Here is a 23,239-nt window from a genome sequence, read left to right on the forward strand (position 1 = left end):
TATATTTTTTCACAAACAATAGAACTTCCTCTTTTGGTTTCAAAAATCTATTTGTCAAGGGAAGTAATTCTGATATCAGTGTATAATATGATGACCATTTGCATTCAGTCCCTTACATTAACTATATAGTCTGTGTTTGTCATGATTTATATTAATTTATATTGCTGCCAGCAAATTTTGCCTTTGCGACCAGTGCAGGCTGATTATGGTCTGCACTGTTCACTATTCAATCAGAAAATATTTAGTGAACACCCCTTCAAATAAAAAGTGGTTTTGCCCACATTGAGTGATAGACCAGTCCATTTTAGAAATTTAGCAGGGTAAAGGTTAAAAGTCTTTCTTATTAGATTCTATTTGTATGTTTACTTCCAAAGTTTCCCTGTACATCAATAAATTCCTCTAAATCCACCAAAACATCCATTGCCTTCTGAATCTTTATGACTCGCTTTTTTCCTGCTCTCAAAGTGAATAAATCTTTCCAGGACCCAATTCCCACTGCTTGCCTTGTTTACCCTTAAATTTTTATGCATGTTTTACACAATTTAGGAGGAAGGAGACAAAATACCTTCAATCTACTTGTATTTTGTATAATAAATATTATAACTCTGCAGGTACTGATCGAAATGTTTAGAAACATGTTATATTTATATTATCAAAGAATGGAAGTGCAGAGCTTAAGAACCATTACTCTATCTTTGATACTTTTTTTTTAAATCATCTCTTGTTAGTGAGTGTTTATTTTCATTTATTAATATTGTGTTGATTGGTTCACAGTTTCACAAATCGAGGGTTCAATGCAATAAGGGCGTATCTACATATAATTATTATATGTAGATACGCCCTTATTGCGTTGAACCCTCGAAATGGTTAACTCATGTTTTGTAGATAAATAGAGAAATGAATATAAATACTTTCTAAAGTTATATAAGCTCTTCATATATTTTTAGCTCACCTGTCACATGGTGACAAGGTGAGCTTTTGTGATCACCCTTTGTCCGTCGTCTGTGCGTCCGTCAACAATTTCTTGTCTGCACGATAGAGGTTTCATTTATGATTGTACCCCCCGACAACAAAGTTGTAAGGGGGGGTATAATGGTTTCAGGTTGTCCGTCTGTCTGTCCGTAGACGCAATCTTGTGCGCACCATCTCTCCTTATCCCCTTGACACAATTTAATGAAACTTCACACAAGTGATCAGTACCAACAGTAGTTGTGCATGGGGCATGTTAGGTTCTTTTAGAAAAAAAATTTGCAGAGTTATGGGACTTTGTTTTTTTTGTTACTATACTATATACATAGACACAATCTTGTGCACACCATCTCTCCTCATCCCCTTGACACAATTTAATTAAACTTCACAAAAGTGATCAGTAACAACAGTAGTTGTGCATGGGGCATGTTAGGTTCTTTCAGAAAAAAATTTTGCAGAGTTATGGGACTTTGTTTTTTTTGTTACTATACTATATACATAGACACAATCTTGTGCGCACCATCTCTCCTCATCCCCTTGACACAATTTAATGAAACTTCACACAAGTGATCAGTAACAACAGTAGTTGTGCATGGGACATGTTAGGTTCTTTCAGAAAAAAAAAACTGCAGAGTTATGGGACTTTGTTTTTTTGTTACTATACTATATACATAGACACAATCTTGTGCGCACTATCTCTCCTCATCCCCTTGACACAATTTAATGAAACTTCACACAAGTGATCAGTAACAACAGTAGTTGTGCATGGGGCATGTTAGGTTCTTTCAGCGACAAAAATTGCAGAGTTATGGGACTTTGTTTCTTGTTAACATAATATGTACATACAGTCTGCATATGCAATCTTGTGTGTGCCTAGTCTACCAAACCCTTACACACAATTTAATGAAACTTCACACAAGTGATCAGTACCAACCCTAGTTGTGCATGGTTCATGTTACATTCTTTTAGATAAATATTCTGCATAGTTATGGGACTTTGTTTTTTGTTACTATACTGTATACATACAGTCTATATACATACAGTCCACATAATTATGCAATCTTGTGTGTGTCAAATTGCAATGTACTGTGTCAGTGCATGGGGGGGGGTACATTCATCACCTTTAGTGATAGCTCTAGTTTTATTTTAACCAAACTTGCACACAACTTGTATCACCATAAGATCTTGGTTCCTTTCTTGAACTGGCCAGATCCAATCATGGGTTCCAGAGTTATGGCCCCTGAAAGGGCCAAAATTTGCTATTTTGACCTTGTCTGCACAATAGCAGCTTTATTTATGATTTGATTTTTACCAAACTTACACACAACTTGAATCACCATAAGATCTTGGTTCCTTTCTTGAACTGGCCAGATTCTTAGGGGTTCCAGAGTTATGGTTCCTGGAAGGGCCAGAATTAGCTATTTTGACCTTGTCTGCACAATAGCAGCTTCATTTATGATTTGATTTTTACCAAACTTGCACACAACTTGTATCACCATAAGATCTCAGTTCCTTTCTTGAACTGGCCAGATCCCGTCATGGGTTCCAGAGTGATGGCCTCTGAAAGGGCCAGAATTAGCTATTTTGACCTTGTCTGCACAATAGCAGCTTTATTTATGATATGATTTTTACCAAATTTGCACACAACTTGTATCACTATAAGATCTTGGTTCCTTTCTTGAACTGGCCAGATTCCATTACGGGTTCCAGAGTTATGGCCTCTGAAAGGGCCAGAATTAGCTATTTTGACCTTGTCTGCACAATAGCAGCTTTATTTATGATTTGATTTTAACCAAACTTGCACACAACTTGTATCACCATAAGATCTTGGTTCCTTTCTTCAACTGGCCAGATTCCATTATGGGTTCCAGAGTTATGGCCCCTAAAAGGTCCAAAATTTGCAATTTTGGCTTTTGCAGCCATATAGAGACTTCATTTATGGTTTTATTTGATACAAACTTCCAAAATATCTTCAACAACGATAAATCTTGGATTCCATGACAAATCTGTCAGATCCAATCGTAGGTTCCAGAGTTATTTTATATCTGATTATCTCTCCTGATTGTAATCAAAATGGATTTATATCAGTAAGTACTTATAGGACTTATTTGAAATTTCATTGTTGTCATTAGTTGGACTGAAACAATCAGGGTAGATAACTATGGACTGATTTTATGTCAAATTACCTCCCTTTATTCCAAATTAAAATGGGTATATCTCCGTAACTAATGAAGATACTGATCTGAAATTTCATTTATGTCAACAGATGGACTTGGATAATCAGTGAAGATACATATTGACTGAATTTATGACAAATTACCTCCCTTTATTTTCTATCTAAATGAACACACCTTAGCAGCTTCTAATGAGATTGGATTGAAACGTTAATTATGTCTTCCATGGTAAGAAATAGTCATATTAGATAACTCTTGATTGAATATTTATCAATATGAATACTTTACTAATATATTGTTGTATAGGCTTGTACTCTGTATCTTTGACATACATATACCAATGCATGAGTACCTCCCCTGATTTTAATAAAAATGGATTTATCTCGGTAAATACATGTATTTATAGAACTCATTTGAAATTTCATGATTGACTTTAGTTGGACTGAGGCAATCAGGGTAGATAGCTATGGACTGATTTTATGTTAAATTACATCCCTTTGTTTCAAATTAAAATGGGTGTATCTCAGTAACCAATGAAGATACTGATTTGAAATGTCATTTGTGCCATCAGATGGACTAGGACAATCAGGGTAGATAACTTTTGACTGAATTTATGACAGGTTACCTCCCTTTATTCTATGTAAACGAATATATATCAGCAGCATCTAAAAATTGGTTTTAAATGTTATTTAAGTCTTCCAGGGTAAGGAATAGTCATGTTACAAAAATGCAGCATTTGAGCCTAGGACCCTCAAACTTGGTATGGAAATTGGCCCTGACTAGGTCAAAAGGGACTGTTGCAAGAAAAATTTAATGTTTATCCTGATGATATTTAATGTGTATACCTATGTGCTCTTTGTCAAAACATGATCATATCATTTTGAGCAATGGTACTCCTGTGAGCGATACAGGGCCATCATGGCCCTCTTGTTTTCAGTATACTTTTACATATTGAACACATTTTTCCTTTTTCTTCAATGGACCAGGGAATACAGTACATACCAATGGCTTCTTCTTGTCACCTGTGACACAGCTGGCACCACGAGCAATAAAGAATATCACCATTCTAAGTGCCATACAACCCACCACCTCTCTGTCAGCGTCCAATGGGTCTGCCTTCACCAGTACTGCCTCGATGAACAACCTACAACTGCTGTACCTCAACAACAACTGCAACCAGTATTCTCAATAACAACATTGCATGAGAAACCTCAAAATATGCACATCATCAAACCTAGTCCTAGTAAGTACTAAAGCAGGTAACTTAGTTTGTTTAAAGGTATACAAGAATATGTATTCACACAAAAATTTCTGATTGTCATTATGGGTCAACCTGAAAATGGTCCATGAGTTCACAATATTTAACCATTTACATGTATAAGGAAACACAATCATTAATGACATCTTATTTTGGGCACATTAAAATACAGGCGTGTCAGTATATTTGGGTATCAGTATTAAGGAGGTAGGTTACCTTGTTACAAGGGTAAATTCAAATTAGTTGAACCGCAGCATTTTTGTTTGTATTTTGTGTAATATGAAGTTAACTGCTACAATCTCAATTGCGTTTGTCTCTTGTATTTCATATTGAAAGAAGAAGGAAAATACAGATATTTAACACTTTTCAGTGTATTTTAGTTTCATTGATATCCGTAGAAGTCTGCATAATTGATAATTTTACTAGTATGCACGTTAGCTTTCTAATATAAGCTTAAGGTAGTAGAGGTGTAATAGCAATGTTTACAAAATGGCATTTGCATGGTATATTCTTAAAGATGACCGTGTTTTGCACTGCATTGCAAATTTTAAACAACTTTTACCATGCCGTTTTTTCTAAATTTTGTATAACTTGTGGTATCTCCTCTAGCTCAAGTAGAGAAAAATTTCAAAGTGATGGACGCTATATAAAATGTTTGCAGAGAACTCATTTTACCATTAATTTTAATAAAAGAATCATCAAACTATAGTTAAACAATTATTAAACACAAAATAAAAATGTGGATATCATTTTATATAGTGTTCCTCAAGTAAACGGATTTAATGATACAGAATTCTTATTTCAACGTTGAAAAAATAAGGTCGAATCCTTGTTTCTGTTTTGAATTTTGCTTACTTCATTCAAAAATTACCTTGGGACAGATGTAAATCCTACCTAAATTTCTTCCACAATATGTAATCTAAAGAATGGAAGCAAAATAGAGAACTTTTACCACATGTAACTCAATATTTTTACAGATGTGTAACTCTACCCCTTCTGTTTAAGTAGTAAATTCACTTTGAACAGCAAGAAATCGCTTAGCAAATGTTTTTTTTTTTTCATTTTTGTACAATAAATCTATCATAAGTCTTGAAAGAAGTAAAAACTTACTAGAAAAAATCGAAAATAAGGGGAAAAAAATTTTGGTCCCAGTAGGGCTTGAACCTACGCCCCCCTGAGAATTGCAGTAAATGTGGGTTTATGGTAGGAATTGAATACTCTTCAAAAAGGAGGTACTCTATTACACATCTACTACCTTAAAATGTATATGTCGCGGGGCTCGTGTTTCCATGGTAACGCATTTTCTCTCATTTTTAAACAGCTATGTATAAAAATAGGGGTTTTCGAAGGCTTCAGTGCCATTCTGTTAATGACCAACATGGAATATTTGGGTAATATTATTAGCAAAATACCAAGCACTTTACATGGTATCCTATTTTTCTTAAAGTTTAAAGTAACCATGGCAACAGAGATGTTTAAAATAGCTTATATCTTGCTTTTTGTCGTAATTTCTTATAAAAAAATATTGAGTAAGATTATCTTTCTAGTTAATTTTAGCTTTAAAACATATTATTTCACACGTAAGTTATATTTTAGTGTTATCTGCATTTATTCAAACAAATTTCACAGCTTAAAATACTTACAGCAGTACCCCTCGTCTGGCATTTTTCATGGAAAAATCGTTCAGCATGCTGGTATTATTCTCATGGATATTGTTGAAATGAAAACAAAAAGCCGAAGCTGTGTTTCTTAAACAGACCAGTGTCAACGCTTTTGAATTTTACATTTAGATACATAGGTCACGGGCTTCGTTTCCATGGTAATATCAATTCAATTCAAGAAGCCACAATTTTCTACTGAAATTTGAACAATTTTAGATCTTAGTTTTAGTAAATAAGTAACGAATTATCAACGGAACATGAAACATAGGTATTACAAATCAAACTGCTAGATTTTTTATTTTAAAATGGCCGTAACAAGTAACCTTTCACCCAAATATATTCCAAATAACATTGGTTACCATCATCCATTTTCTTACATTCCGCATAACATTTCAATATAACTACATAAAAGAAGCAAAGTATTGATTATTATTCAGAGCAAAAGACTCATAAAAATATTTCAGCAAATAATGGTTATTTAAAAATAGTTAAAATTAAGAGAAAATGCACAGAATTACGTACTTTCAAGATAAAAGCTATTAATTTTGTGCAGTAACTGACACGTAACTTCATGACGTCAATGACGTCATTTTAAGGCAACATTGTTTTGAAGCGTTTCTGCGGCAATTTATTCACTATTTCTGCATTATTAAACCATAAAGCATCAGATTGAAGACATGTTCATGATTTGTTTTCAGAAGAATGAATATACAAACACATTTAGTTTGTCGTAAACGTCATCGTAAATCGTCACGTTAGCTTCCGGTTGGACATGCGCACATACAAATATGAAGGTAACCTACCTCCTTAAATCATATACAAGCACAAAACTCAGATTGCTGCATTGTGAAGCTAGAAAACTTGATTTATAAAGAGATTTAGATGGTAAAATGGGGCAAAAATTCAATATCCTATACAGATTTGAAGTAAATAATGTATTAAAAGTTTGATGTGGAAAAAATGGTTATTACTAAGTCTTAAGACTTAAATTCTAACTTAAATTTGTTTGAACGGGACCAAGCAAATGCCAAGAATAAGATCTGTATGGACCTTACTATAGTGTACAGATGTCGGTAAACAGCAGCTAGGAAATCTTCACAGACAATGGCATTGAATGATTATTCTTTAAATTAAATATTTTTACATAGGCCCCCACTTTCACAGTATATCTTTAAGCTTGTTCCTTTTACATGGCAGACATATTGTATTGAAGGAGGTACATCAGGAGGAGGTACATCAATCTGAAAAGGAATTGATTTTTCTTTGTTATATACAGTACACTATCACAAATTTTATATATGCATTTATCAAGTGAAATTTCTTTTTTTGTATTTTGTTTCAATATGATTCGATTTTGCCATAGTATTTCAGTCATGTAATGGAGTTCAGTTAACCTATCAAGTGTTCCTGCATTCTTTACTAGAAATGACTTGTGCTTACAGACAACTTCCCATTGTAAATGAGTAAGAAATGGTGGACAAATGACTTCAGACATGTTCTCTCAAACTGTTAAAGATATTGCATGCATAGCCAAGGGATCAAACTCACAACTTTTCTTGATTCATAGTCTAGTGCTTTATATTCTGAGCTAGGCATGCAAATTATCATAAGTGAAAGTTTCAAACCAAACCAATACTTGGTCAAAATCAGACTGATCCATTTCAAATATTTGTAAATGAAGTGCCTCCATTCAGGGTATCAATTTGGTTTCTGTATATTTCGCAAGCATGATTTTATTTATTGTTCTCCTTTATTTCCTTTTGAGTAAAAATAAAATCTAGCATGGTTTGAATTACGCAGTAAAGTTTGCAAATTTAGGAAACATTGAGACTAACTCTAAGTCAATACATACTATACTTGAAATCACAGGCCAGACACCAGTACATGTACTGCCTTCAGTTCTATCAGTGTTTTGACATGTTGGTGAATGGTCCTAGAACAACTCAGAATGGATTATCCACTATCATTAGCATCTTCTGAATCAGCACACAGCTCAACCATGACTGTCACAAATTGACATACGGGCCTTATTTTATCTGTATTGTAAATGCAGGTATTGCATCATCTTTTTGTAAATTTTTGAGTTATTGAGGTAAATGTCAGATTTCACGCATGAAATACCTCTAATGTTTTTCTGTATTTCATAACTTAAATTTCCATGTAAATTTCATTAAATTCTGTTCAGTAATAAGAAAGTTGATATTTTATAAACTTCAGTAATTTATGTTTTTATCCCCAAAACCACTATAATGGGCCTCAAATTGTCAATTTCAATTCGCGCCAAAGTAGTTAGATTTCCCGGCTATATCGTGAATCCCGTGAAAATGACAATAGTCATAGCTCACGGCTTAGCCGTGAATCCCATGAAATTTAGTATTTGGCGGGACATTATCCTTTAAATAGACTGGGCTAGATATGCCTTGCGCACACCACCTTACGACTTTATAGACGAATCTATGTCTGAATTATTTTCTTGCTAGAAATTTATGCTCGATCGAGGTAAGAAATTTATTTGTTAGATTTTTGTATGATTTTTGCATTACGATTTTTATTTGGTAAATTTTTGTTCATTCTACAGAATTCTGTAACATTTACTTTTCGGCATATGATTTTGGCTAGTTTCGGTATGTCAGGATAATTTATTAAATTTTTCAGACTTTTGTAAATTATTTGGAAAGAGGAATCTAAAATGTTTCGTTTATATAAGATGTAAAATTTGTAACATGATATTTGTAAAGCACTGTTTCAAAAAACTTATGTCAAACATTTCGTTGTTATGGAACGCCATCACTGCACTGTATTGTTATGTATAACTCTATATGGCAAGTCTAGTACCATATATGTAATATATTATTGTAATTTGTAATTGTGTGCCAGTCTATAGCACATCTAATTAATGTCCGTTGTAGTGTATGGCATTTGATATTATATGGATGCCAACTATGATATAACGCTTGATTTATATTGAATTTTGTTAATTTGTAGTTGTAAATAATAGCTGCAGTTTATCATGTCCGTATCTATAATGTTTCATCATATACTTTTCATATCTATTTCATACTTTAACTTTAGTCTTTTAAGTAAGTAATCTTTGTAATAATGGAAGTAATAAGTGACGTATTTTAATCATGTGACGTTTGAACTTAGTAGCACATATATTTTGTATAAGTAGCACGTATTATTTATGGGAGCCTACGGAGGTATGGTATACCCAAAGGAGCAGTTTTATGCCCTGACTTATTTGTTTTGCTATGGTGCTTACCATATGTTATATATTTTAGCTTCTTCCGCCAGACGATTTTACCTGGTGATGTCATAACCCGGAAGTACAATGCCCGAGGTTCACTTGTCTTCACTCGCCTGGATGTGATATTCCCAGCGCAGAGCTTTCGTCCCATGGTTGTGCCGTAAACCGCAAAGACGATGATTTTTGTTATCCTCTGAAGTCAGCTCAGGGATGCAATCACCTACCACCATAGGGAGCCAACACGGAATCAACGTATTCACGGTTTAAAGGGACTGTATTTTGAATTTAGAAGCTATATTTTGTTTGTGCTACTTAAAGTTCACAATTGAATTAAAGAACTGTGTCACGTCAGATTAGAATGGAATTTAAGAACTTTTGTATCTAGAGATACTGAACTTTCTTTTTTTTTTCTTTCTTATAATCAGTTTTTTTTTCTTTTCATATCTATTCATTGTTAATAATCATCTTATGTAAATAAATTTGTAAATATTGTAAAGGGTGTTGATTTGTTCTGATGGTTGCTGTCGCCGGTACGGCCTTTCCTGTCACAATGACCTCTGTATAAGCTGAGGATCTTCATCAGCAGGCTGTGACCTGATACAACTCATATAAAAATGTTTGTCTGAAAATTGCTCTGTAACCAGGTTTAAATATTACTTATTCCATTTATAAGAAGGAATATCAATCTTTAAATTACACAAAGATTTTGATAATATAGAAAATCTTAAACACTAAGTTTGAGCCTTAGGTATACAAGATCAATGGTTATTGGATACATAAGCTTATAATTATTAGCTACATAATTTTGATATCTACAAGAATCATAATAAAATTGTGTGTTGGTGTGTATTATTTAAACCACATATAAAATATATAAACATATAGAACTAAATAGCATACTTTGAAACATATGCATTATCAAAATCTGTGACATTTCAGGGATGCCTTACGATTGGAATAGCTTTTTCTTTCATAATGATTTTCAAAAAAAACAACATATTTTGCCATTTTATTGAGGAATTTCATATTCTGCCTCTATTTAGATCTACAATATACATAAATGTACAGAAAAAGAAGGAAAAGCTTTAATATACAAATATTTATTCTGTACCTATTTTATCTATCCAATCGTGAACGTTCATTTGCAACACATGACCGTACAATATATTACGGTATTTGGATGCACGTGCGTACAAAAATCCTGTATTTTCTGTATTTGGACGCACGCGCGTACAAAAAATCCTGTATTGTCTGTATTTGGACGGTTCAACAGTCCCATGTTAAACATACGATAAAGCCCGAAACGCGTGAAAATGTTCCGAATGTAAATCGGATGAAGTAGGCGCTCTATGTACAGGGTTTGAGTATGCGTCTTGAAATCTGGATTTAATTTGAGTTTTTTTTGTTTACAACACACAAAAACGATTCAAGGGATAACAATGCTATCTGATTTAGATACTAAAACGTTCGTTTATAATAAAAAACTTAAAAATACAGTAAAAAGGATCATCAGATGTTGGAATATTTGAAAAGTCGCTTAAAGAAGCCGTTTCGGACGAAACCTAGAAATTGGTATCAGCCCTGACTGCTTGAATAGCTACCTTAGCAGTTTTTATTTAACGGTTAAGAAACAAAATAGAGAAGGTTATGAATGGCAACGGACGGGCGGTCAGCATCCAAAACATGTCTGCTCTATAATTCAGTTTTGGTCGGATCTTCACCAAACTTGCTGACAATGTTTGTGGGCATTACATCTCGGCCAATTTCGATAACCAGCCAAATTGTACCAGGCACTCTTTGATTATAGTCCTTGAATTACTCGAAAAACGGGGAATTTAGCCTTGTCCGCTCTTTTAAGCCGAACAATTTTCATCCGATCTTCACCAAACTTGCTGACAATGTTTGTTGGCATATAATATCTCAGCCAAGTATTATAACCCAAATCGCCAAATTGCTGTTGTAGGGAGGTTGCACCATAAACTTTTTTTAATGATGATACGCAGAAAAAACAACATTCAATGAATTACGTATATTACGTATGAAGTGAAATAAATATAGAATAAAAAGATTATTTAAGGTCTAACATTGTTCTGTATAATATATATTTGCACTCATACCAAGCTGGGAAAAACTAGAAAAGGCAGGAATACAATATTCAGTGAAACATTTTTAATTTAAACTATTATTATAGTAAGATAAATAGATATAGAATAAAAAGGTTATTTAACATTGTTCTGTACAATACGAGATATATTTTGACTCGTACCCAGCTGAGAAAACCATATTGAACTCGCCTAGCGGCTCGTCAAATATGGTTTTCTCAGCTGGGTACTCGTCCAAATATATCTCCGTATTGTACAGAACAATGTTAAATAACTTAATAATATTCTACTGATTGGAAATTTCCCATCATAAAATGCTATTATACTGTCAAACAGATTTCCACCCTTCTGTTTCAAAAATATATTTTGTTACTATGCTTATGTCAAAAATAGTTTTTATATAGTCCTGTCTCAAGTTATGATATATTACAAACCTGTAACATTTAAAAACAGGAATAAGGCCTATATATGACACCTGTAGTTTGCATCTCAAGTGAGACTTATTAGCCTTTGAGACCCCCTCATGTAAATTCCATAAATGGACATTATACCTGACAGACCAGTAATATTTATAGCACATGTACTGTACAAGTAGCAGATACTTTCTATAAAGGTCACCTTGTTTGGTTATACTTCGTATTTTGTCTTAAGGTATTTCCGCAAATTGAAATTAGAAATCCATGTGAAAAATCAGGACCCTCAAAACAGCTTTCAAAACGCAAGGACACAAAAAATATATGATAAAAATTGAAAAGATATATCTGTAGGTAAACTTGCGAGCATGAAAGCTACGCTGAACCCTATCTCCACAGTGCTTTGGAAGAAAATGAGTGAACATTTTTGGTGCAAAATTTCGGTATCGTATGCAACCTAAATTGTTATAAAACATTTATTTTCAAATCAAAGAAATGCCAAAATAGTGCATACGAGCGTTACTTTTTCAAGAAAATGTCGTTAAATATTCTAATGCGCAAAACACGTGCACAGTTTTTCTAAAATATTTCGCCGCCATGTTTATTTCAAGGAATAAAATATATGATTGTTCTTTTACCTGAGATTCCTTACTGAAATATGTATGTCTCCTTATTCATGGTTAGAGATATCCATTTAGTATAGTTTTCACTGTCCGATCTCCTTAATCTGTTACCGATCCTTCACATTTAAAGATAAACGCAATGTGTAATGATAGTTTTTCGCTTTACACACCTCCCTTGGACAAGAAAGACGTTTCACTTAAAATTTGTAAGCATCCGCTGACAAAATATTACTGAAAGATCGAAACTTTTTCTAAAATAAAGTTGAATTTCAATCATTTTCAAAACTGGAAATATTACACATTGTGTTGATTGTATAAATAAAACAAAAATCCCCAAAATAAAGCATTTTAGATCTTTTCCGGGAACTATACGTTTCAGCCGAACAACGCATTTCAAGATGACACAAACTGATTTCTCTTCGTAAACAATGTCAAAGTTCACCTGAGGAACATTGCTGAAAAAGTAAAAGTGCTTAATTGTTTCAGTTTTACGTCCTGTAGAAAATAATCAACTTTCAACTTTAAATGCATAGATGTTCTATAATTATTCCATATAAAAAACCGTCCGATCTTTTCCGTGAGAAATAAAACGAAGCAAATTTAACTATTTGTTTACACTTCAACCATGTGAAATTAAAGGCATGTATTATCACGAGACTCCCGTGCATTTTGAACCTCGTGGTGAATAAACTGAATTTACTTTAAGGTATGGTGTCTCAGTTGAGCCAGTTATTTGTTATTTCAGAGAACATACATTAAAGAAGTGTTAATGAGATTATGCATGTGTACGAATATTTACTAGTCTATGCCTACTTTATATTAACGACGACAGAAAACAAGTGTGCATTCGGCAATAGCAAGTCTATCATATTCAGGTGTATACTGAACAGTGATCACAATGTTCGTAATTTTCAGATAAAGAACTCGTTATCCTTGGTTTCGTAGACAGTCTTAGTACTGGACCGCTGTTTCTGCTAGGCCTAAGACCACAGTTATTTTTACTATATGTTTTATATAGGCACTGGACACTATAACAATTTTGCATGCATTCCAACCCCTATAAAAATACCTGAACTCAACAGAACTATTCAAGAGAAAAAATTCCAGCCACAGTAAACATTGGGTTGACCGGCTCTTTTTTCCACCATTTTGAACCAAATCACATGCGTATGAAGAATACTCTCTAGATGGCCGCAAACAGGCAAAACAGGCCCTATCAAAAAGTCATGTTATGCATATTCTGACATTCTCATTCTGTCAAATTGTACATGTACCTTCTATTTCATATCTCCTCTTTTAAATCATGCCATTTTTGCAGGTCTTTCACTCAAAAATCACCAATATTCACCATCAAACAGAGGAACTATTTTCCGCGTAACCACTTCCTTATACTTCCGTATTGGCAAATAACTGTGGTCTTGTGCCTATGCTGTCAACACAGCAGTAATGTAAAGTCAATGTCCATTTATATGCCGGAATTTCAATGCACATTTATTATCAGTTTAAATCTATGAAAATGTGAAAAAATATCATTGTTTAACGAAGAACCAAGATGCAGAAAAGTTACTTTTGAGATATTGCTGATTTTAATCATCAGGTTTTCGCGTGAGAAGTTCAACTGATTGCATTTTGTAAAATGTTTCGTAGTTATCTACAATTGTATATAAATTGTATTACCTCCTAACATATTTGGCTGTACATTTTTTCTGCGATTTATTCTCACTGTGTTTTCAAAAACATGCTGCATTATTCTCATATTGTTTAAAAAGTCGATAGATCAAAATTGGTTAGTTTACGAGGGATGAAACATCTAATAAGGAATCACTGTACACATCGAACTTGTCCCGGACCAGTATGCGGAAATACTGTGGCCTAATGGTTCAAGATTGTCTAAAAATATATGCATATATCGTGATAAAGCAAATATTTCGATTGTTTTTATAATTTATAAATATACAATCACGTATGAGCGAGAAAGTTAGGTTAAGTAATTTCGGTAGTTGGAAGTGCCGAAAATTCCATTTCCATCAAATTTTCCGTGAGATAAGCAGCGCGTAAGTACATAAATTCCACTATAATAAATTAAACCTTTCTTATACTTGACAATCCTTGAAAAGAATTTCGGATCGTTGCCAAATCTTGTTCACATGAAGTTTGAGACTTGTCTTACAATTTTAGGCAGTTTGGTACACCATACGTATAAAAGTCATTGTCCGCACATTGCACTACTTTTATGTATGCTGAAAATAGCAATATGTACAGATTTATTTTAGTTTTAATACATGAGGTGGTCAGATTTGAAAACAGATTTTGTAATAAGTTTAGTTCTATTCAGTAAGACAATTCTCCTATGCACTAATTGAAACTTTGAACTAACTTTTGCCATTCATGAATTTTTGATAAAGTATTTTGAAAGGATGTATAAATCTAACCAAAAATTTGGAAAAATACAGGTAAAATATCTTCTTTGTTTATTTCCAAATTTTAGTTTTACTTTTTATACAGCTACATTTAGTTCAGGTCTTGAAAACTGAGCTGTTTTTGTATTCTGGAACAGCTGCATTTGAAAGCTTTTGTTCACTATATTTTCACACTTCAAATGAAGGTCACACTAAATTCAAGATGGCGGAAGTACCTTAAACACATGTAGGCCAACCTCCAACTGTCCACTTTCTACCTTGTAGAAATGTCAAACTTTTTTTTCTAACACATTTTTTTTTCTCTAAATTTGTTTTTGCTGTGTGTCTAACTTACTTATCTAGGCACTCTGGTTAATGAAAACTAATAAACTTTTACATTTTTTGAAACATTGCATTTTTTCGTTTTGACAGCTCTAGATCTAGCTACTTTCACTTTCATTTTGCATTTTTAGCTCACCTGTCACATAGTGACAAGGTGAGCTTTTGTGATCACCCTTCTTCCGTCGTCCGTAGTCAGTGCGTCTGTCTTGTGCGTCAACAATTTCTTGTCTGCACGATAGTGGTTTCATTTATGATTTTATTTTAACCAAACTTGCACACAACTTGTATCACCATATGATCTCGGTTCCTTTCTTGAACTGGCCAGATCCCATTACAGGTTCCAGAGTTATGGCCCCTGAAAGGGCCAAAATTTTTGCCATTTTGACCTTGTCTGCACAATAGCAGCTTTATTTATAATTTGATTTTTACTAAACTGGCACACAACTTGTATCACCATAAGATCCCGGTTCCTTTCTTGAACTGGTCAGATTCCATTATGGGTTCCAGAGTTATGGCCCCTGAAAGGGCCAGAATTAGCTATTTTGACCTTGTCTGCACAATAGCAGCTTCATTTATGATTTTATTTTTTAACCAAACTTGCACACAACTTGTATCACCATATGATCTTTGTTCCTTTCTTGAACTGGCCAGATTCCGTTATGGGTTCCAGAGTGATGGCCCCTGAAAGGGCTGGAATTAGCTATTTTGATCTTGTCTGCACAATAGCAGCTTCATTTATGATTCGAATTTAATCAAACTTGCACAAAACTTGTGTCACTATAAGATCTCGGTTCCTTTCTTGAACCGGCCAGATCCCTTAATGGATTCCAGAGTTATGGCCCCTGAAAGGGCCAAAATTAATTATTTTGACCTTGTCTGCACAATAGCAGCTTCATTTATGATTTTATTTTAACCAAACTTGCACACAACTTGTATCTCCACAAGATCTTGGTTCCTTTCTTGAACTGGCCAGATTCCTTCATGGGTTCCAGAGTTATGGCCCCTTAAAGGTCCAAAATTGGCTATTTTGGCTTTTGCAGCCATATAGAGACTTCATTTATGGTTTTATTTGATACAAACTTCCAAAATATCTTCAACAACAATAAATCTTGGATTCCATGACAAATCAGATCCATTCGTAGGTTCCAGAGTTATTTTATATCTGATTACCTCCCCTGATTGTAATCAAAATGGATTTATATCAGTAAGTACTTATAGGACTTATTTGAAATTTCATTTTTGTCATTAGTTGGACTGAGCCAATGAGGGTAGATAACTATGGACTGATTTTATGTCAAATTACAACCCTTTATTTCAACTTAAAATGGGTATATCTCCGTAACTAATGAAGATACTGATCTGAAATTTCATTTATGTCAAAAGATTTATTTGGCAGATCCTTCTTTTGTTAACTTACATTCAGTTTTTATGCCCCTGAAGAGAGGCATATAGTTTTTGAACCGTCTGTAGGTCTGTCAGTCTGTCTGTCGGTCTGTCAGTCTGTCCGCAATTTTCGTGTCCGGTCCATATCTTTGTCATCGATGGATGGATTTTCAAATAACTTGGCATGAATGTGTACCACAGTAAGACAAGGTGTCGCGCGCAAGACCCAGGTCCGTAGCTCAAAGGTCAAGGTCACACTTAGACATTAAAGGATAGTGCACTGATGGGTGTGTCCGGTCCATATCTTTGTCATCGATTGATGGATTTTCAAATAACTTGGCATGAATGTGTACCACAGTAAGACGACGTGTCGCGCGCAAGACCCATGTCCGTAGCTCAAAGGTCAAGGTCACACTTAGACGTTAAAGGATAGTGCATTGATGGGCGTGTCCGGTCCATATCTTTGTCATCGATGGATGGATTTTCAAATAACTTGGCATGAATGTGTACCACAGTAAGACGCGCAAGACCCAGGTCCGTAGCTCAAAGGTCAAGGGCACACTTAGACTTAGATGGGCGTGTCCGGTCCATATCTTTGTCATCGATGGATGGATTTTCAAATAACTTGGCATGAATGTGTACCACAGTAAGACGCGCAAGACCCAGGTCCGTAGCTCAAAGGTCAAGGGCACACTTAGACGTTAAAGGTCATTTTTCATGATAGTGCATTGATAGGCGTGTCCAGTCCATATCTTTGTCATTCATGCATGGATTTTAAAATATCTGCGCATGAATGTGTGACACATTAAGACGACATGTCGCGCGCAAGACCCAGTTCCGTAGGTCAAAGGTCCTAAACTCTAACATCGGCCATAACTATATATTCATTCAAAGTGCCATCGGGGGCATGTGTCATCCTATGGAGACAGCTCTTGTTTTAATTACTTCCCTTTTACTTTACTATAAATAGTTTGTTTTTAGTAACTTTTTTATAATTGGCCGTAGGGAAAAACCGAGACCACTTTTCTGTGGTACAACATGGATGGTACCTCCAATTTTTAGGTGTATTTTGACATATCTATACCTTGTAAGAATTTTTTTTTCTTTTTGGTTTAATTTCTTCCCTTTGTTGTTCCTGTCCTTTGGACTTAGATATTTTTTCTGAGGACCTTTTTGTCCTCAAGTGCAATGATAACAGGTGAGCGATATAGGGCCATCATGGCCCTCTTGTCTTTAAAATGTACATAGTTTGCAGCACTTTCAACTCACAGAGTACCTGGCGAAATACAACACACAATTTATAATCATGACAGAAATGACAAAATGCTTTTGAAAAAAGAAGCTTGATATCTTCTACAAAACACAGGCACGGGTCCAGCGATTTCAGCTGCCAAACGAAGTGATAAAAACCAGGAACACGTCCGCTATCTGGAATGAAATCGCCGAGGATAACTGAAATATTTCACTCGTAGAGACTTGTACCGTGTTTTTCAAAGCAATTTATGGGGTCAGTTTAGTATTTATGGAAGGCTTTAAATGTTTCGAAGGTGCAATCATGCAGGTAGCGGCTGCAAGTGTATAAACTCCGAGTTTGAATTGTTCTACAAGTTTGCTGAGTAGCTTCTTTTGTGTGAAACAAGGGATTTTTTTTATATTAAACAAAAAAATATACACTGGACCCGTGCCTGTGATATTTGGTACAGAAAACACATGCAATATGACATGATACCCTCGACTGTGTGTTTGATTGGTTCAGAAGTGACAGATTTGAAGCTGAATATAATATTGAAAATACACTGCCATACCTTTGTACAAACGATTCCGTTTGGAAATATCCCGAAACTTTACATGATAATTGTTTATGTTCAAATATCTGAGAACATTTCTCAACGCTTCATTACGTCTCAATAAATAAATAAATCCACTGCCCCCAACTACACACTCGTGTTCGTGGGAATGTTCACGCAACTCCTTGGATGTTTGGGCGCTTATGCCTTAAAAAATACAGCTCAGCTGAGAAAAATCTCAAGACTTGAGAAAAAGTTTAGTGAAAGCCAACTTGAGAAAAATTTCTCAGCTGAGACAATTCTCAGACAGTTCTGAGAAAATCTTGAGCTGAGAATTTTCTCACTTTGAGAACATTAGTGAAAGCGGGGCCAGGATCCATGCTGTTCGCTAACGGTTTCTCTAATTGCAATAGGCTTTGAAAGCGAAGAGCATGGATCCTGATCTGATTATGACTACGGGTGACTAAGGATCATATTTTTTGATTAATCTGCCGTCTGAGAAGCATAAAGGCTTTTACCCATTTTTCAAGCTAATCGACAAATATTTGTTATTGATATAAACTGTTATTTGAAAATTGTTCTAGAGTCCATTATTTTCATACATATGTTAGTAAAATAAGGTTAAAGAATGCGTCATTTCGCATGAGAAAATAATTCGTCACCTTAGTGCAAAAAGTGAATAAGTCCTTCTTTAAGTCAATGCAGTTATCCGCTTTTTGCACCGAGGTGACGAATTATGTTTTTATGTCTTTTGACCCATCATGCCATTATGGCTTATTTGAAAAGTGAAGGTAAATACTGTTGAAAAACAGCGTTAAACCCAAAACAAAACAAACAAATTCCTTTAATACATTTCAGAAAACTCCGGATGTGACCGAAGTGCCGATAAAAATAGTTCGGAACGTATTATATTTAGCCTTTAATAATATTACATATTGCACTCATCAGTAATAAGACAGCATATGATCTGAATTACATTGTACTTGTATGGGCATGTGATTCTCCCTACCTGTCTTGGTCTTTTTAAGCAAACTCCTACACAGTCATCTCCCTAGCGATCATTGATCGAAGCGGGCGTAGATCTCCTTTGCCACTTCAATCAATGATCAAAGCGGCAAGGGAGATCACTGCATAGGAATTTGCTGTTATAACAAACTGTTTGATTTTGTCTAAAATAGATTAGATATTTGAATTTCTTCCCTTTATTCTTAAACTTTTCCTATTTTTGAAAAGCTTTTATAATGACTGATTCGTATTATTTATTTCTTATATTTTATATTATTTATATTTTTTTTGACGAATGTAAAATTGAGTTAATATAGTTTTAGTATATATTGCTACATTACTCAAATGTACTGGTTAGTATATACTTGTGAAGTATACGTTTCTGCTTTGAAGGGGGGTATAGGTACAGAACTAATTTTTCACAAATGTGTGACATATTCGTACGTATTTGTCACACAAATTCAATGTCTTTTTAATTATGCACATTGTAATAAAAAAGTGACACCGCCCCAGGGGTCACAAGTTTTACATATATTGTTATAGGAAAAATCTTTATAACACATTTCGTCTTAAACACATTTCATCTTAAAGTTCAAGACCTAGGCATTTCATACTTGGTATGTCGCTTAACCTAATGGTCCTCTACCAAAACGGGTCACATTAACATTACACTTATGTAGGAAAAAAAGCTTTAAAAACTAAAACTTGTTTATTGCGTTTTTGGCCTCTAGCCCATACACATTACAATACATACGTGTGTGGGTACATGATCAATTTCTGCAGTCGGTTTATAACAGTGAATTTTATGAAAAACAGAGCAAGTAAAAATAAAAGTGTTGTTATTTTGGGGTTGTATGCTTTCATTAGATCTTTGCCTGCAGTGGGTCACCCGGAGTAGCCCGTAATTGTCTGATTGCTTAATATTATTTATCATCGGATGGGTATGAAACAATGGTTTATCTTGTATCTTCAGGGGAAAATGACGTTATATCAACAAAAATACGAGTTATCTTCTATCCTATATTTAGTTTACTTATATATATATCTTTTGTTACAATCAAATAGATTACCAAAAACTAGTTTCAAATTGATGTTTTCGGATACTAAGTTACTTCTTTACTCCAAAACATGACAATACTAAGTGCCCTAGACATCATTTACATTTTTCAGTGAATGTTAAAAAATGTTGCCCGGCTTGTGGCATGGACCGGAAGAAGATGAAGAACTGGAAAGCCTATTTATAGAAATCTTTTACATTCTTATTTTTGTTCTGATGATTATATTACGTTCCAAGAAAGGGTTAGTCACAAATTTTAACGGGATTGTAATGTATCGAGACTATTGGTCAGCAAGCTGCCCACTGCTATGATAAGCCCCGCCTACCGTAACTGCCTCTGATACCAATATAATTGTATTTTGTTGAATTAGAGAATTAGAATAGATTTAGTAACTATCAAGGTGATTTGTGTCTTTCTAGTCCAATGACTATATAAGAAAATATTATTTGAGAATCAACAAGAACATTACAGGGATGTTATTCAAATCGGATTTCTGTTGTACCTGTAGTCAATTTCTTACATGCTGAACTTATTATTATTTGAAAATCTCAGTGTATTATAACCTTATTCTTTTACAGTTATTGCAGTGAAAAGACAACAGTGAAATTATAACCCAGGCTTTACCGAAACTACTTTCAGCAAAATTCCTAAAAGCATGTAAGAAATAGAATAATTTTGTTTCTCACAGTAAGATTGAATTCTATTTCATCTCATGGAAAGCATAAGTGACATTGTCACTTGTGTCTGTCACTCGTGGCTCTGGCACTCTCAACGATGTTTTTTTGTTTTTCACGCGATAAAAGAAAAAAAATCAATCTTATTCTAGAAAACAAAATTATTCTTGATATTTTATATATTTCAGATGCGTTGTGGTAAGTGTGATCTCCAGTTTCACAGGAAGCCGCACTGCATTGGAGATGATTTTGCAAGGTCTGAGTTGGACGTTATAATTTGCAAAAGATGGAATAATAATGTGGAGTAAAATAAGACCAGCACGGATAACCCAATGGCAAATGGAGTTTATGCATTTCTGCAGCATATGTGATGTTTCATGTTTCTACCTCTGCAGTTACTATATTTCAGTCCCGAGATCATTAATTTCCTGTTCTATTTTTTGGCAATGTTTCATCATTGCAGTAGCATTAGATACAAAGTGTTTCTTCATACTGGTACACTCAGCTTTTTAATATAGACTTGTTTAGCATTTGCTCGCACATGGTAGTGACGTCATTAATTTTGAAACAACTTGTATAAAGGTATTTATGTAATACTGTACATTTTAACACATTCCGAAGAAAACACACACAACAACTTTTATTGTAAATTTGTTTACAAATAATTGGTGACATTTTAGTAGAATAACACTAGGCGATGCACCATATCAAATATCAAATGCCTAGATCTTTCACTTTCAGATGAAAAGAATTATTTCTAGTATATAATTCCAGATTCGGGGGTATTTGTCCTCTTCAGTGACAGCTCTAGTTGATCGTGGATTAATTAATGGACAAGTACTTAAATTAAACATGTAGTCAAAATATATAGTTTGTTCATTTTTGAGCTAATAATATATGTAACGTATCATTTGATAAATGTAACGAAAGTTTCAGTTTACTGTAAGTACAGTATTGGGAATCGTTTTCTTCAGAAAGGTATGCTATGTTATTTTAATGATGAATTGAACTTTAAATAAAAGTTGAAAGTAACATGTGTTCAATTTGTTATCAACATGATAACAGTGTGGCACATGGTAATTTATTATTAGCTCTTCTGATCACGAAGTGCTAAAGGGTGAGCTATTGTGGTCAGTGATTGTCCGTCATCCATCAACATTTTCCTTGAACATCTCCTCCTAAACCACTAGGCCAATTTTAATGAAACTTCAAAGGAATGTTCCTTAGATGGTCGTCTTTAAATACTTCTCAAAGAATAAAGTTCCATACAGACCTCTGGTTGCCATGGCAACCAAAAGGAACAAATTTATACACCTTCATATCCAAACCCATAGGTCCTAGGGCTTTGATATTTGGTATGTAGCATCATCTAGTAGTCCTCTGCAAACCTTGTTCAAGTTATCCCCCTATGGTCAAATATGGCCCCGCACTGGGGGTCGCATGGTTTCTATAGACTTATAAAGGGAAAACTTTGAAAATCTTTCTGTACAAATTACCCCCCCCCCCCACCCCCTGGGGTTAAAATGGGGCATATGGTTTAAACAGAATTGTATAAGGAAAAGTCTTTAAAAAAATCTTTTCTTAAACCATAACTCCCACAGCTTAGATATATAGTATTTGGCATGCTCCAGTGGTTATCTGCCAAGATTGTTCAAATCGTGACCATGGATCAATATATGCTACGCCCGGGGGTCCCTTGTTGTGCCCCCCTCCCCCCCATGAGTGGTGGGGGCATATAGATTTGGTCTTGTCCGAAGTTCCTGTTGTGCCTAGCTCGAAAAGTATTTGATATAAATTTATGAAACCTTAAATGAGTCTTTATCCTGATATGAACTTGCGCATCTCTTATCTTTCAACTGGTTCTGCCCCCTATTTTCAGAGTTATGGCCCCTGAAATAGTCAAAAGTGCACATTTTCACCTCGCGACATGCCTAGCTCAAGAAGTATTTAATATAGATTCATGAAACCTTGCATGAGTCTTAATCATGATATGAACTTGTGCACCTGCTATTTTTATACGCCCGAAGGGACGTATTATGTTATGACGCTGGTGTCCGTCCGTCTGTCCGTTAGCAATTTCGTGTCCGCTCTGTAACTCTTGAACCCCTTGAAGGATTTCAAGGAAACTTTACACAAATGTTCAC

General features: G+C 34.5%; 1 protein-coding gene across 3 annotated transcripts in view; it reads left to right on the top strand.

The window, feature by feature from the left end:
• LOC123548455 (uncharacterized) overlaps positions 1–22,113 on the top strand; it is a 63,205-nt gene extending 41,092 nt beyond the window's left edge. The window contains exons 5-6 of one of the 3 annotated variants that reach the window (XR_006685882.2): positions 4,130–4,386; positions 21,284–22,113. Coding sequence is in view for 1 of the 3 variants with exons in the window: in XM_053546379.1 (XP_053402354.1) it covers positions 4,130–4,386; positions 21,284–21,297 (271 nt within the window). In the remaining 2 variants the exon portion in view is untranslated. The remainder of the gene's footprint in view (positions 1–4,129; positions 4,387–21,283) is intronic. The other 2 variants (XR_006685881.2, XM_053546379.1) reach the window with 2 other exon arrangements.
• Positions 22,114–23,239: the final 1,126 nt, after the last annotated feature.

This window comes from Mercenaria mercenaria, chromosome 6, assembly GCF_021730395.1.
Source record: "Mercenaria mercenaria strain notata chromosome 6, MADL_Memer_1, whole genome shotgun sequence".
NCBI classification, from domain to species: Eukaryota; Metazoa; Mollusca; class Bivalvia; order Venerida; family Veneridae; genus Mercenaria; species Mercenaria mercenaria.